The 13,913-nt window shown below is 54.4% G+C and overlaps 1 protein-coding gene across 4 annotated transcripts in view; it reads left to right on the plus strand.

Moving 5' to 3' along the window:
* Positions 1–13,913, plus strand: part of TPCN1 (two pore segment channel 1) — a 61,111-nt gene that overhangs the window by 17,524 nt on the left and 29,674 nt on the right. For all 4 annotated transcript variants that reach the window (XM_042962476.1, XM_042962479.1, XM_042962477.1 and 1 more), the window contains exon 3: positions 13,725–13,852. In XM_042962476.1, the coding sequence (XP_042818410.1) occupies positions 13,725–13,852 (128 nt within the window). The remainder of the gene's footprint in view (positions 1–13,724; positions 13,853–13,913) is intronic.

Genomic DNA, 13,913 nt, shown 5'->3' on the forward strand with positions numbered 1-13,913 from the left:
ATGGGGTTGAAATTCCAGCATCACCTGCTGGTGGCCTTGGAGACTCCGATGAGGAACTTCACTTTCTCCCTCACTTTCTCCTCCTCCTGTAGAAGGGGGGATAAGAGTAACTGCATTCAGGGTGGACGTAAAGATTGAGTGGGAAATTCCACACAACATTTCCTAGGACCAACTCGGTGAGTGGAAGCTCTAAGTCATAATAAAGTATCAGGGTTCCATTTTCAACACAGTAGCCATGTTGCCCCTTCCTGAGCCCTGAGTAGGCAGCTGAAGGACTCTGGACTGAGAGCTTGAACGTGGTCTTCTCTTATTAAAATCTCTGCCTTCCTCTTAAGGAACGTTAGCTGGTTTGTTTGCGCTTTCTTACCCATGGTACCCATGGTAAACGGGGGAATAATACGTTTACTCCCTTGACCACCATCCTGGGCGCGCTGCAGGGATCATTTAGTTCAAGCAGCTCTGTCCCTTGCTACTTGTTAGCTTGGCTTCTTGGTTGCCCTTGTATGTTTCTTCCTTTTTCTAATATATACTTTTAAAGTTTATTTATTTGTTTTGAGAGAGAGAGTGACAGAGAGGGAGGACATGAGCAGGGGAGGGGCAGAGAGAGAGAGAGGGAGAGAGAGAGAGAGAGAGAGAGATCCCAAGCAGGCTTCGCGCTGTCGGCGCAGAGCCCGACATGGGGCTCGAACTCGTGAACAGTGAGATCGTGACCTGAGCCAAAACCAAGAGCCGGACGCTTGACTGACTGTGTCATGCACGTGCCCCGCCATTGTATGTTTGTCTGTGATGCTTCTTTTTGGCTGCTTCCCCACGTGGCAGGAAGGGAGACTGAGGAAAACAGGAAGCAGAGGCTGAGCACAGGGGCTGGCCACGGACCGTGCAGGCTCCCACAGTCCTCTGGGAGCAGCAGTAGCCAGACAAGCCCGGGCCCCTGGACAGTGGCACGCCTCAGGGCTCAAGCTCTCTGCAGGCTGTCGCCTTCCAACCGCTGTCACCTCCCCAACGGGCCTGTGCCTCCGGCCGCCTCACTCTTCTGAGCGGAACCGCCGGCAGCCACAGATGATCCAGATGCTGGGGTGAGGCCAGGGTTCGTGCAGGCCGGGTCCAGCCAGCCCCCTGGGTGCTCCCGGGCAGGGGCTGGTGCAGACCTCTGATCTGTGCTGAGCGGACCGTCAGCTGACACGGAGAGTGGGTCTCCCAGCCAGACTCGTCCCCTGCGCGCCACTTGTCTGTTGGCCTCTTGCAGGGGCTCCGGGGGTGCCAGCGTGCAGTGAAAAATGCCTCTCATCCCCATTTGTTCTTCCACAGCTCCTTCCCTGTCCCTGTGCAGTTCACAATTAGCATTTCTGATGCTTCCGAGTGAATGCAGGACAGATGTTCGCACAGGTGCTGCACTCCTCGTTGGGTAAACAGTGGGGCTTGCAGACTGTGTGTGTGTGTGTGTGTGTGTGTGTGTGTGTGTGTGTGTGTGAAGCGAGGGGCCTTTGACGTGTGCACAGACCTTACAACATTTCTTTTCAAGGCACCTGAAGCACTTTGTGCATGGTGGGTGCTCAGTAAGTACTTTTCGGTGAGTGATCCGTTCCGGCGAAAGCCCTTCGTTTCAATGAAGCCAGTGACACAGGGGCAGGGAGTAGAATTGCAAGCCGAGTCTTGAAGTTCACGGACGGAGGAAGGAGAAATGCCATCCCGCCTCACCAAGAGATTACCTGCGGGCGTCCGGCAGCCATAGTTCTCTCTCTGCCTTGGCAGGAGCGGTGGCGGGGGATGTGCAGGAGTCGCGAGACCAGGGTGGTGAGGAGCCTTGGACGGTGGAAGTGAGCTTGGTGCCTCCTGGCCAGGCACCTGCCCGACACAGGTGCGCTCACTGTGCTCCCCTGGGAGAGCGAACTTGCAATTTCGCCGTGCACTGGTTTGTAGACAGGGTTATGATGCTGCCCAAGACAACCGCTTCCCCGCGGACTTCTGGTTGGTGCACCTGGTCAGAGTGCTTCCCTTTGGAACCCGGGGGCTCGGGTCCCGTCTCCCTAATGTGGCGGACAGCCCTCCCGCGGCTCCCGCCTTGTCTCTGCCTGTGTCAGCCTCAGGATCCCTGAACCCTCTGTGGTCTCCCAGACACGCCCTGCTGTTTGCTTCTCTGAGCTTTATGCATGACCTTTCCTGTTTCTGGAGTGTTCCCCTCACCACACCCCCATCCGCCTTGGGAACCTCCTTCATCCTTCATCCTTCAGAAGTGGCCCAGACATCACCCCTGAATCCCCCCGCCCCCGCCTCTGCCCACTAGCCCCCGTGGAAGGTAGCTGTGACATCCTTTTCTAGGCTGTTGTAAGTAAGAAATGGCTTTATTGCACAGGATCGCTTTCCTTCTTTTGCCTCCTGATTGTGGGCCTCGTGAGGACAAAGTACAGGGTTTGACTTTTTCGAATCCAACGCCTGGCACCATGCCTGGTATACAGTAGGTGCTGCATAAATGTGTCCTTCGATTAAACCATAGTCGTTTGTATCAAGAAGGCCAGCCTTTTAAGGTTTCACCCTCCCTCGTTCTCCCCCAAATCACGACATGAAGTATTAAGCCTGGAGAGTTGCGGTCAAGGTCGTGTTTGCAACCTCAGGATGCCAGGGGCCCTGTGTAGCCAGTTGAGTGAGGGTGGGCACCTGGGGCGGTGATCACTACCCTAAAGTATTAAGAGGCACTCAGTTTCCCAGCCACTGCTCTCAACCCTCTAGCCACTTCCCCTGCCAGTTCAAGGCCCTTCTGTGCTGAGCTCATGTATTACAGGGAATCCCTTAGGTCCCTGTCAGCTGGCCAGAAACAAAGTTAGAGGTGGCACAGGGCATTGCCCTGGCCTCTTCCAAACCAGGGTCTCTCCTTCTAGAACAGTGCATGACCCATAGTACTGGCCTAGTTGAGCCTTTTGTTTTCCCTTTCCTCCTCTGGCCTGAGCCTTTGGCAGGACGGGTTTCGGGCTTGAGGCCAGTGATTCAACTAGGCTGGCTCTGTGCCAGCTCTTGCCTTTCCGGAGTCGGTCTATCTGCCCGGGGCCCTGCCCGGGTTTGCAGTCCCGACTAGCGTGCGCTGCAACATGGGTCTGCCTCCCCACGCCATCTTGGAGCCAGTCAGCAGAAAGGGAAGGCCTGAGCAAAGGAGATGTGCACTCTGCTTTCTTGCAGCATCGGGCCTTTTGCTCGATTTTTATCTGGGGGGCTTTGAAGAGCCAGCCAGCGCAGAAGCCGGGTGGCAGCGCTGCGCCCGGAAAACTCATCAGTGTCACTCTGGTTTATTTTCCTCTTCGAGCTTTTTCCCATGGAGTGGGGCTCTCAGCGACAACTGGCGAACGGTCGGGCGATTGCTCGTTGTTCATTCTGGCAGGCACCGGTTTCCGGAGGGCTCCGGGTGCTCTGTGGGTATTCACATTTGTCTCTGTGATGCCCAGAGCTCGGTTGGCCCCAGTCCCAGCTGATGGCTGAAGAAACTGAGGCTCCGGGGACTCCGATGGTGAACCGGGGGAGGGGAGGGGCACCGTTGGGAGTGAACCTGGGTGTTTTATCTCGAAGAGGATGCGGGCGGTGTGTGTGTTTGAGAATGGGCGAGGTTGTGGACATGTAAGAGGAGGGGGGACAGAGGCAAGGATTGAATGGGGCTGGAGTCCCTCCCCCGTATAAACCTGCCCGGAAGCGGTCACGGCCTGGCATCCTCTCCCGTCCAGGAGCTCAGAGGCGACCGCTTTGTCTAGGCCCCAGAGGAAGGTCGCAGTGGCTTTACCCCGCCTGTGCCGACCCTGCCCTTGCTGGGTGGGGGTTGGGACATAGAAGCCCTCCCCTCCTGCGGGCTCCTTCCGTCTCCTCCCTGGTGCAGCTTTATGGCGGCATATGGAAACTGTTTCTATTTACCCGGCACCACCAGGATGCTGCCGCACGCTGTGCTCCAGCGAACGGAAACCTTGGATTCCCCGCAGGGTCATTTCAGAGGCTGCATGCAAAGCAGCCAGCTGTTTTGCAGGGAGCGTCTGGGCCCTGTTACATCAGCGTGGAGGAAGCGTTACCATCTGTGCAAACAGGTCATATCCTCGCTTGTCGGCCTGTCCTCTGTATGGGGAACTTCTCTCCTACTTGGAGTCCGTTTTTTGTTACTGGTGTTTCGTATCCTAATGCCTGCCCGTTGGGCCTTTTCTTTCAGCTCCTTCCCCTCCTCCTGCCAGTGATTTTCTGTTCACCTCCCTGGGGCTGATTGCCAGGGTTCGGGGAGGGTAGTTAAGGGTCAGGTGTTGCATAAATCTTCCGTGGCTGAGGTCTGCTGGCCTGAAGAGGCTGCCGCCCGCCCGCCCGCCTGGTTTCCGCATGAGAGCTCTCTGCCCAGGGCAGCAGAAGTGTGGGACGAAATGTTTCCCTTCGGGGAACTTTCCCCGGAGGCACAGAATGGGACCTTCTTGGTTTTGCCAAGAATGTTCCTGGCCAGCTTCCTCCGGCCCTTCTAAAAACCTCCTGGGGGCCAACGGAGAAGCTGGCTTGCTGGGAGGGCCTGGGCAGGGTGGAGGCTCCTCCCATCCTCCTGCACCTGCTGCGTGTCTTTCCCCTTCTTCCCTCCCGCTTCCAGCCCAGCCGCCTCCCAGGAAAGCAGACATGCAGAGGCGAGGGCCAGCCACCGCCTTCCTGGAGGAGGTGGTAGAGGGCCAGATCCCCGACAGCCCCGTGGTGAGGTCATCTCGTCTCCACCAGCTGGGCCCTTTCGGTATGCTTTGACCTTGCCTTTCCAGCTCCCCTGGAAGAGCCCACCGTGCTCCGGGTGAGGCCAGTGCCCAAGACTGAGGTCTCACGTGTTGATTCTCGTGAGGTCTCTAATAATCCTCTGTGTGAGAGGCCATCCCGGCCCCCGGGATTGGGCTGGACCTGGGGTGTTGTGGTGAGAGGCCCCCTGACTGCTTTGTCATCCAGGACTCTCCTCGTGCAGAGGGCGCTCACGGGAGCACCAGCCATTCACCTGGAGGCCTGGGGGGCAGATTCGGCCCGGGTGGGCAGGAGTAGGTGGCCAGGGCAGCTGGCTGCTTACAGCCACGGGGGCCTGAGGCTCCCCAGGGAGGCGATCCGCGGCAGACCCAGCGGGCACGATGCGTAGGCTTTAACCAGGACGTGGGAACACGTTATCCCTGGCACTTCGTGCCCCGGTGACTAGTCAGGGCAACTAGGAGTCCCTGTACTACCTCTCACTTCCCGGTTTCCTAAGGAAGCCCACTGGGGTGTCTGTTCCCCAGCAAGCAGGGCCTTGTGCCCCCAGATACCCCACTGTCGGAACTATAGGCCCACAGTCTGTGTCCCCGGGCTTGGCTGCCTCCTCGACTCTGTCGCTGGTCACCTGCCCCCTGCACCCCTGCCTTCCTCTCCTTTATGGACTATAATTGTCCTGCCGCTCTCGGAAGCTGCTAAGCCTTTGAGCATGCCTTATGCTGCAGCAATAAAGCACTTGGGATTTGGAGCATTTCCATCGCCCCTGTGTGGCCACTTTTCCAACCTAGGAAGTGGGAAGCAGCATTTGGAGGCAGGGAATTAGGACCCACGTGGTGCCCCAGCACCCCGCCCCCGCCCCCCCCCCTCATTTGCTGTGCGGTGCACTGAAAATCCCTCTGGACTTGGCCTCAGGGCCGCCCCCTCTGCGTGAGGGCTGCTTATAAACTGAACAGGAGAAGCCAGAGGCTCCCTGCCTTCCATTTGCGCCCTTTCTGTAATCTCTAGTATAATCTCTAAATGTGCTGCCCAGCCCTTGGAGCCAGGTGTGAAGGGGGCTCCGTGAAATCCCCCATGGCTTTCTTGAAAAGCCCTGCAGCCCCGAGGGCCTTTCAGCCCTCCCCGAGTATAAGCGCCACAAACAAGCTGTGGGGCTTTGCCTTTGGGGACCTAGTAAGCAAGCCAAGTTCTCTGTGTTGCGCAAGCACCAGGTTGAATGGTTAGAACAAAGTCCGCCCTGGAGGGGAGACTTCTTTCTTGGCTCTGCTAGTCCCATTTTTCCCTTTCTTTCTAAGGTTTTGCCCTGAATTACTCATACAAAATAGTGACTCTCCAGCAAAGTCTTAAAAGAATGATTTTTAGAAAACACGAGAGATCAAGTTGGTGCCCCTTAACACCCTCAGGCACCCCCAGTGCCCTCCTGAGGGAGCCTACTCTGTGCATTCCTCCTGGGCCCTGCCCTCCAGCCACTGGCCTGGGACCCCGCTTCCTGGAATCTTCAAGGAAAAGCATCATTTCACTTCGGATATGTTTGTTGAGCACTCATACATCATGCCCAGCACTGTCCTGGGTTCTGGGGACACCACAAGACAAAAGTCCCTGTCTTCGTGGAGCTGCCATTCCAGGCAGGGAAACAGGCACTAAGCAGGCCAACAAGTAAATAAATGCCCTGCCGGGTGGCGATGCAGCCCCAGGAGGAAGCCCAGAGCAGCATGAGGACGGGGGGTGCCAGTGATGTGACTTCCAAAGATGCGAGAAGCCCGGGGAGTCCAGAGGGAACAGGAAGTGCAAAGGTCCTTAGGAGCGAGAGGGTGGGTGGGGTGAGAGATCTCGGTCTCGTAGGCCATTTTCCTTCATTTATTTATGTTTTTAAGTTTATTTTTTGAGAGACAGAAGCGTGAGCAAGGGGCAGAGGGGGAGAGAGAATCCCAAGCAGGCTCCGCACTGTCAGCACAGGGCTCACCTCGGGGTTCGAACCCACAAACCAGGAGATCGTGACTTGAGCCAAAATCCAGGGTCGGATGCTTAACTAACTGAGCCACCCATGGCCTCATAGGCCGTTTTAATCCAGGGAAGGACTTCAACGTTTTCTCGGGAGCTGGCTGCTGTGGTCTATTTGGGGCAGAGAAGGGATACCATCTGGTTTAGGTTTTTAAAGGATTATTGTTATACTGAACTATAAAGTTTACTTAAAATACACACACACACACACACACACACACAGAGGACTTCTTCGGTGTAGAGACTAGACAGGGGCAGGGTGGGAAGTAGGGAGCCCAGTCAGCAGAAGAGGTTGTGCTTCCCCGGGAAAGAGGTGGTTCGGGCCATGGCAGGGGGTGGCAGGGGGTAAGCTGGGGGATCTCATGGTCCAGGCACAGCCAGTGTCTGGGGGTCATTCAGCAGAATGAATGAAGGGCATATGAGGGGTGAACCTCCTGACTCCCGAGGGGCCTCCTGCCCTGGGATTCTTATGGGTGTGGCTGCTCCGTTCAGCATGTTAGGTCCAGGAAAATATTCTCCTGTCACCCCCTACCAAGACCCTCTGCCTGTCCGTCAGTCACTCCCGGCCCCCCTGGGCATCCTAAGAGCTCCGGCCCACGGGAATGGCGGTCTGTGCGAGGCCCAGCGCTTCTCTTTGATGGGTCTCACAGCCGTGTGCCCAGTGGGCACGGAGCCACCTGCCACTTGTCTCTGGTGAAGGATGAGTGACCAGCGTTTGTGTTGAGGAAGGCTCTAGATGAGCCGGGAAGCCCAAGTGCTCGACTTGGCTCTCCCACCCCGTCCCTGGCTCCCCAGTTGCCCACCTCTGAAAGGTGGGCATTGAATTAAGTGGTCTCTGCCGTCCATTCCAGACCTGACAGTCATTCTTTCTGAGATTAGCAACAGAAAGTATCCAAAAATCTGTGCTGGGAAACCCCACAGCAATCCTCCTCAAACTCACTTCCGTTCGTTGCCTTGTCCGTAAAATGGGGACAGTAATGGCAGGTCGTGAGGATGAAATTAATATGTATGTGAGGTGTTCAGAAGGGCGCCTGGCACAGGGAACCCGCTCTGGACGTGCCTAAGTTTGTTATTTGGGCAGAAGCGGAGTTGCTGAGCCCTGGGCTATGTAGGTCCGTGGGGCTGCGGTTCATCAGGGGAGGGGCAGGAATCTGGGTGCTAAGAGACGCTGTGACCCCATCCGTGCAGCCAGGCGGTATTTGTGGAAGGCTGCTGGTAACCAGCCAGGTCCAGGCGGCTGGGCTCTGCCTCACGGGAAGCTCATGAATTTGAGTTGTTTTTAAGGCCCCCTGCCCCTACCTGCCTGTCCCCTCGGAGTGTCTATGTACCTGTGAATACATAGATGCTGGGAATCGCGACGGCAGCTAGTCCAAATCTCCACTCGCCGGCGGAACCTCCTTTCTGTTGAAACATCCCCACGTTTGGGGTGGGATGGCTGTGGAACCTCTTGTCGGGGCCCCGTGGTGATGGGGCACTTGCTGCCTCCGGGGCCATCCAGGTACCTCCAGTCCCCGCCCAGCGCCCAGCACCGCCCTCCGCCCCTGGGGACGCCCATCAAACAGACGGGTGGATGAACCACGCAGTTGTTGATTTAAAATAATTTTACTCAAGGGGGCGCTCAGTTGGTTGGGCATCCGACTCTTGATTTCCACTCAGGTCACGATCTCACAGTTCGTGGGAGTCGAGCCCCGAGTCGGGCTCCGCGCTGGCACCCCAGAGCCTGCCGGGCTCTCTCTCTGCCCCTCCCCACTGGCGCGCCAGTGCATGCACGCACGTGCTCTCTCTCTCTCTCTCTCTCTCTCAAAAAAACATTTTTTTTTTTTTACTAAACTATTTCCAAGTTACAGATCCTATTTGGGATAAAATAACAGCGATGTACCCAGCTGCAATAGAGCCTAGCATTTATTAACTTACTTTAGCAAATCAAGCGTGACAGTTAAAGACCCCCCCTGCCCAGGGCGTCATTGGGCAACCTGTTTGGCAGAAAGGCCCTCCCTGTGGCCTTCCCTCCCCGGTCTTTGTTCTGCCCTTCGCAGCCCTGTGGCGTGTCCCCTGTCACACACCAGCCAGCCCAGTGGGATCTGTGGCCGAGGAGCGAGTGTCTTACCAGCGGTCCCTGTGGATTTCAGAGACCGGAGGGGGGCTGTTTGCAGCATCGAGGGGAAAGTGGCAGCCAAGGCAGGATGCTTCGGGATGCCGCAAGGCACCCGCTCCCAGGCAAAACCCGCCGGCGTGGGTGTGAGTGAGGTGCCTGCGCTGGGGGACGCTGTGGCAGTTTCCAAACGCGGACTGGTCACAGCGGTGTGCAGTGTAAGTGTGAGGGCCAAAGGGGAGAGACTGAGGCGGGCCAGGCGCCTTCCCCCACCAGAAATGGGCTAAGGGAGCTCCCGGCTGGGCGGAGGAAGCTGGACCCATCTGCTGAGACCCCCGAGAGAGAGGAAGGGCTGGGGAGGCTCGCACAGGGGGCCTCCGAGGCGGGGATTCACGCAGATGCCAGAGTCTTGCACCGGCTGGGGGAGTGGCGCTAATGTCCACTGCCATCTGTGCGAGCTCGTCGCCGCCCACCCTGCACTGGCCCCGTCACTCGTTTCACCTAGGACTGCTGTGTCGCGGGCACAGGCTCCTGCCGTGGCACGTGAAGGTCGTGGACGACGGGCACGCGAGATCACAGCACCACGCAGCGGCCTGCCCGCGGCTTCTACGTGGGAGGCACGTGAGCGCGTCCGGGAGGGCGGTTTGACCTCCTTGCGTCTCCGCCTCGGGCTTAGTTCTTTCAGAAACAGACACTGGGATCGGAGGCGGGGAATGTCGGCACTGGGTAGAAGGACCAGAATGGTCAAGTGCACGCTGCGGCCAGATGTCCTACCTCCTGCTTGTACCTCCATCTAGTGAGGGAGCCTGCTGCTGTAGTTTTCATCCTCGAGCGGCTTGAAGGGTACCAATTAGGAGCCAGTCACCTAGCTTGGCATCCCAGCCCTGCCCGCCACCCGCTGCTTGACCTCAGGAAGGTACCGAGCCTTCCTGCACCTTAGTTTCCTCAAGTCTGAAGTAGAACAGTAGTACCTCCTTCGTAGGATGGTTGTGAGAGTTAAACAGCTCAGTTGGCATAAAGTACTCAGACGTGCGTCGGTTATCTATCGCTGGAACCTAGTGCCTTAAGAGCAGATATTCTCTTAAGATCTTCTGTGCAGCAGTCTGCAGCTTGGGCAGGGCCCGATGGAGGGGCTTATGTCTGAGCCACGCGGTGTCACTTTGGGCACTTGTCCGGGGCTCGGGGATCTGGTTTTGAGGTGGCTCATGCGTCTGACTGGCAAGGTGGTGCAGGCTGTTGGCTGTGGGGGGGCTCAGCTGGGCTGGGGACAGGGGGCCTTGCTTCTCCTCCACGGGCCTCTCCACCAGCTGCATGGGCTTCCACACAACGTGGTGTTTGGGTTCCAGGAGCAAGGGTCCCAGTAGAAAAAGGCGGAAGCTTTTTTGTGACCCGGCCTCAGAAGCCACCAGCACTCTGTCCTCCATCATACACTGGTCAAGGCAGAGTCACAGAGGCTCACCTGGTTTCAGGACAGACACAGGGGCGCCGCCCGTCTGGGGAAGTGGCAAAGGTTCTGGAAGGGCACGTAGGATGAAAGATCGTGCTGTGGCTATATTTGGAGAATAAAACCTGCCACGGCATAGGTTCTGGCATGCAGTAAGCCTCAACAAATGCGTGCTGTCACTAGTTCAAAACCATTGGCAGCTGTCCTTCCTCCCAGACTCCTGTTTCTTAGAAGGTGGTAGTATAGCACAGTGGTTAAATGCACCTGCTTTGCAGCCAGGCTACCCCGGGTCAAATCCCGACTCGGCCCCTTAGAGCTGTGGGACCTTGGGTGAGTTGCTTCACCTCCTCAGGCTGTAGAATTTATGATGATGAGATTGGGATTGTGTAAATTACATCAGCATGGGGCACGGAGCCTGCAATAGTGGTCACTCATTACTTAGATGCCTCATTGGTGCAGTTCCTTCCAGAAAGATTGTCCTATTTACACGTCCTAGCGATGGAGAGGAAGCTGGATCCAGAGTAAGTTTGTGAACTGGAAGTCCCTTGCGCTTCCAGAAGCCTGAAGGTTGGGAGGGGAGAGGGAAGTGTCCTGTTAAAGGTTTGCGCACTGTACATGAAGTGGCATATGATCACCTGAAAGTAGATTGCGGTAAATTAAAAATGTGTACTCTAAACCCTCAAGTGACCTCTGAGTGACAAAAGAAAGTCTTGCAGCTAAGCCAACAAAGGACATAAAACGGAATCATAATAAATACTCAGTGATCCAGAAGAAGGCAGAAAAAGAGAACAAAGAACAGATGGGAGAACTATGAAAATAAAGAGCAAAGATGATATATTTAAACCTAACTATATCGATAGTTACATTAAATGTGAGTAACCTAAATTCTCCAATTAAAAGGCAGAGATTTTCAGATGGGGGCGGGGGGTGGTGAAGCAAGACCAAACTGTATGCTGCCTACAAGAAACACAGTTTAGGAGCTCCTGGGTGGCTCAGTCGGTTAAGCTGCCGACTTTGGCTCAGGTCATGATCTCACAGTTCATGGGTTTGAGCCCTGTGTCAGGCTCTGTGCTGACAGCTCAGAGCCTGGAGCCTGCTTCAGATCCTCAGTCTCCCTCTCTCTCTGCCCCTCCCCTGCTGTCCCCCCCTCTCTCTCAAAAATAAATGAGCATTTTTAAAAGTTAAAAAAAAAAGAAACATGGTTTAAATATAAAGATGCTAAGAGATTAAAAGTAAACGAGTGGAGAAAGCCACACCAATCAGTCGTCAAAAGAAATAATCAAAAGCTGGAGTGAGTATATTAATAATAGATAAAGACTTGTGTATATTTAGAGAATATGTATGTGTATATACAAAAGAACTCTCAAAATTCAAAGATAGGAACATAACCCAGTGAAGAAACAAGTAAAAGATTTGAAGATACTTCAGTGAAGACGTACATGTGGCCAACAGGCATATGGAAAGACGCTCAGTAATATTAGTCCTAATGCAAAGTAAAAGCATTGAGATTAAGACCGTGCAATGCCATCACACAGTTTTTAGAATGGTCAGAAGTAAGAATGACTGAGCGTGTCAGGCGTGGGTGAGGGCGTGGAGAGATCGGGACCCCCCTGGCACTGCAGGTGGGAGTGTAAAATGGTACAGTCATTTTGGAAAGCAGGTTGGCAGTTTCTTAAAAAGTTAAACATACGACCTAGCTATTTCACCCCTAGGTATTTACCCACAAGAAGTGAAAACATGTGTCCCTACGAAGTCCTGCACGTGAATGTTCATAGCAACTTCATTTGAAACAGCCCCAAACTGGAAGCAAGCTCAGTGCCCATCAACAGGTGTATGGATCAACCGCGATAGGTCCATACAAGGGAGTACCACTCAGCAAAAAAAAAAAAAAAAAATGGAATGAGCCATCCACACACCATACAACACGGATGAGTTTTGAATAATTATGCTGAGAGAGAGAAGCCAAACAAAAAAAGAATACGTGCTCCATGATTCCGTCGGTGTAAAATTCTAAGAGACGCAGATTCATCCAATAGTGACAGAACAGATCAGTGGTTGCCTGGGGATGATGGGCGGGGGCGGGCACGAAGGGGTGATGGATGTATAGTCTTGATGAAAGTGATGGTTCCACCAGTGTGTGCATGTATCCGAACATGTCAAATTGTGCATTTTTACTGTGTGTCCAATATATCTAAATAAAATGGTTTCTGAAAGTGCGTGGAGAAGAGCTTTGTTGGATCCAGCTGACCTTGGCTGGCAGTGCAAGGTCAGAAAGGACCAGTTATGACCCTGCAGCCCTAGGAACCCTACCAGTTTCCCGCCCTTTCCGATTGGCTTGTGAGTTTTACATATCTGCTTCCTGTCATCTCTGCCTATCTCCTTATCCAAACATATTTCATTCTTTATTTTCCTGTAGGTGGATCAGTTTGAGTGTGAATTGTGGGCAACCGAACTCTTATCCTAGATGATAGTAAATCTCCCCAATTGGTGCCTTTGCTTACCATGTATCAGTAGACACACTTGAGGGTTTTGACAAAGCCAATTCAGACAGGCTTAAATATAAAAGGATCTTTATGGGCTCAGATTTTGGAAACGCTAAGACGTGGATATCAGGCACAGCTTGATCCCAGGGGTGCAGCTGATGTTATCCTTGTGATTCTTTTGTTCTCTCTCTCGGCTTCCTTTCTCAGGCAGGCTTTCCTCAGCCACCTCCAGCAACAGAGAAAGAGCCCCTCCTTCCTGGGTGGTCCAGGAAAAGATCCCAAGTTCAGCCCTCACTGGCTGGGCCTGGGACAGCACCCTCCCTGTACCAGTCCCTGGCCAGGGAGATAGGCGCTTTTTATGTCATCTGCCCGGGAGCCAGGGGTGGAGTCGGCCAGACGCAAAGAATGGGTGGAAAGTAGGGAGAGGATGTTCTCCAAAGGCAGGTGGGGATCAGTGTTACTGGAAGCAAAGAGGGCATGGGTGTCAGCAGGGAAAAGCAACAGAGGACCCGGCAAATCCGGGAACAAATCCGATTATTTTTATTTTTCAACGAAGTGGAACGTTAACATGCTTCCAAAAGTCAAAAGTGTACAAAAAGATCACTCATGCAAAGGGAGCGAACACTTCTACGCTGTTCCCCACTCCCCTTGTAAGTCACTGATTTCTGGGAGTCCTAATTTATCCTTCCTGTTTTCTTTATTTTGTAAAGAGAGATATCTGTATGTTTTCTTGTTTCCTCCCTTCTTTACACAAAAGATAGCATACTATATGTGCTCGTTTGCACTTGCCTTTTTCATTTAACAAGAGAATGAAAAACATTTCTAACTAGCCATGCTAATTCTTGCTATTATCACACGGGATCCAGCGTTGACTTGTAGATAATGGGATATACGTGTGAGCGTATGAGCCTTTTCTTCTGGTGAATGGTGTCTTTATCCTTTTGAGCCTGGGTCGTGAGTGAATCACTCTCTTCTTCCCACGCAGATGGAGGCAGCTATGCCGTCCACGACTCCCGGGCCCCCAGCCTAGGCTCAGGGGGTGAGAGTCCCCCATTGAGTCCCACCGGACACAACTGGGAGATCAACTATCAAGAGGCAGCAATCTACCTCCAGGTGAGCGTCTCCGATCAGGATCTGTTCTCGGTGCCTGTTGGTCGAGTAGGGTACCCGGGCC

This window comes from Panthera tigris, chromosome D3 (genome assembly GCF_018350195.1).
Source record: "Panthera tigris isolate Pti1 chromosome D3, P.tigris_Pti1_mat1.1, whole genome shotgun sequence".
NCBI lineage: Eukaryota > Metazoa > Chordata > Mammalia > Carnivora > Felidae > Panthera > Panthera tigris.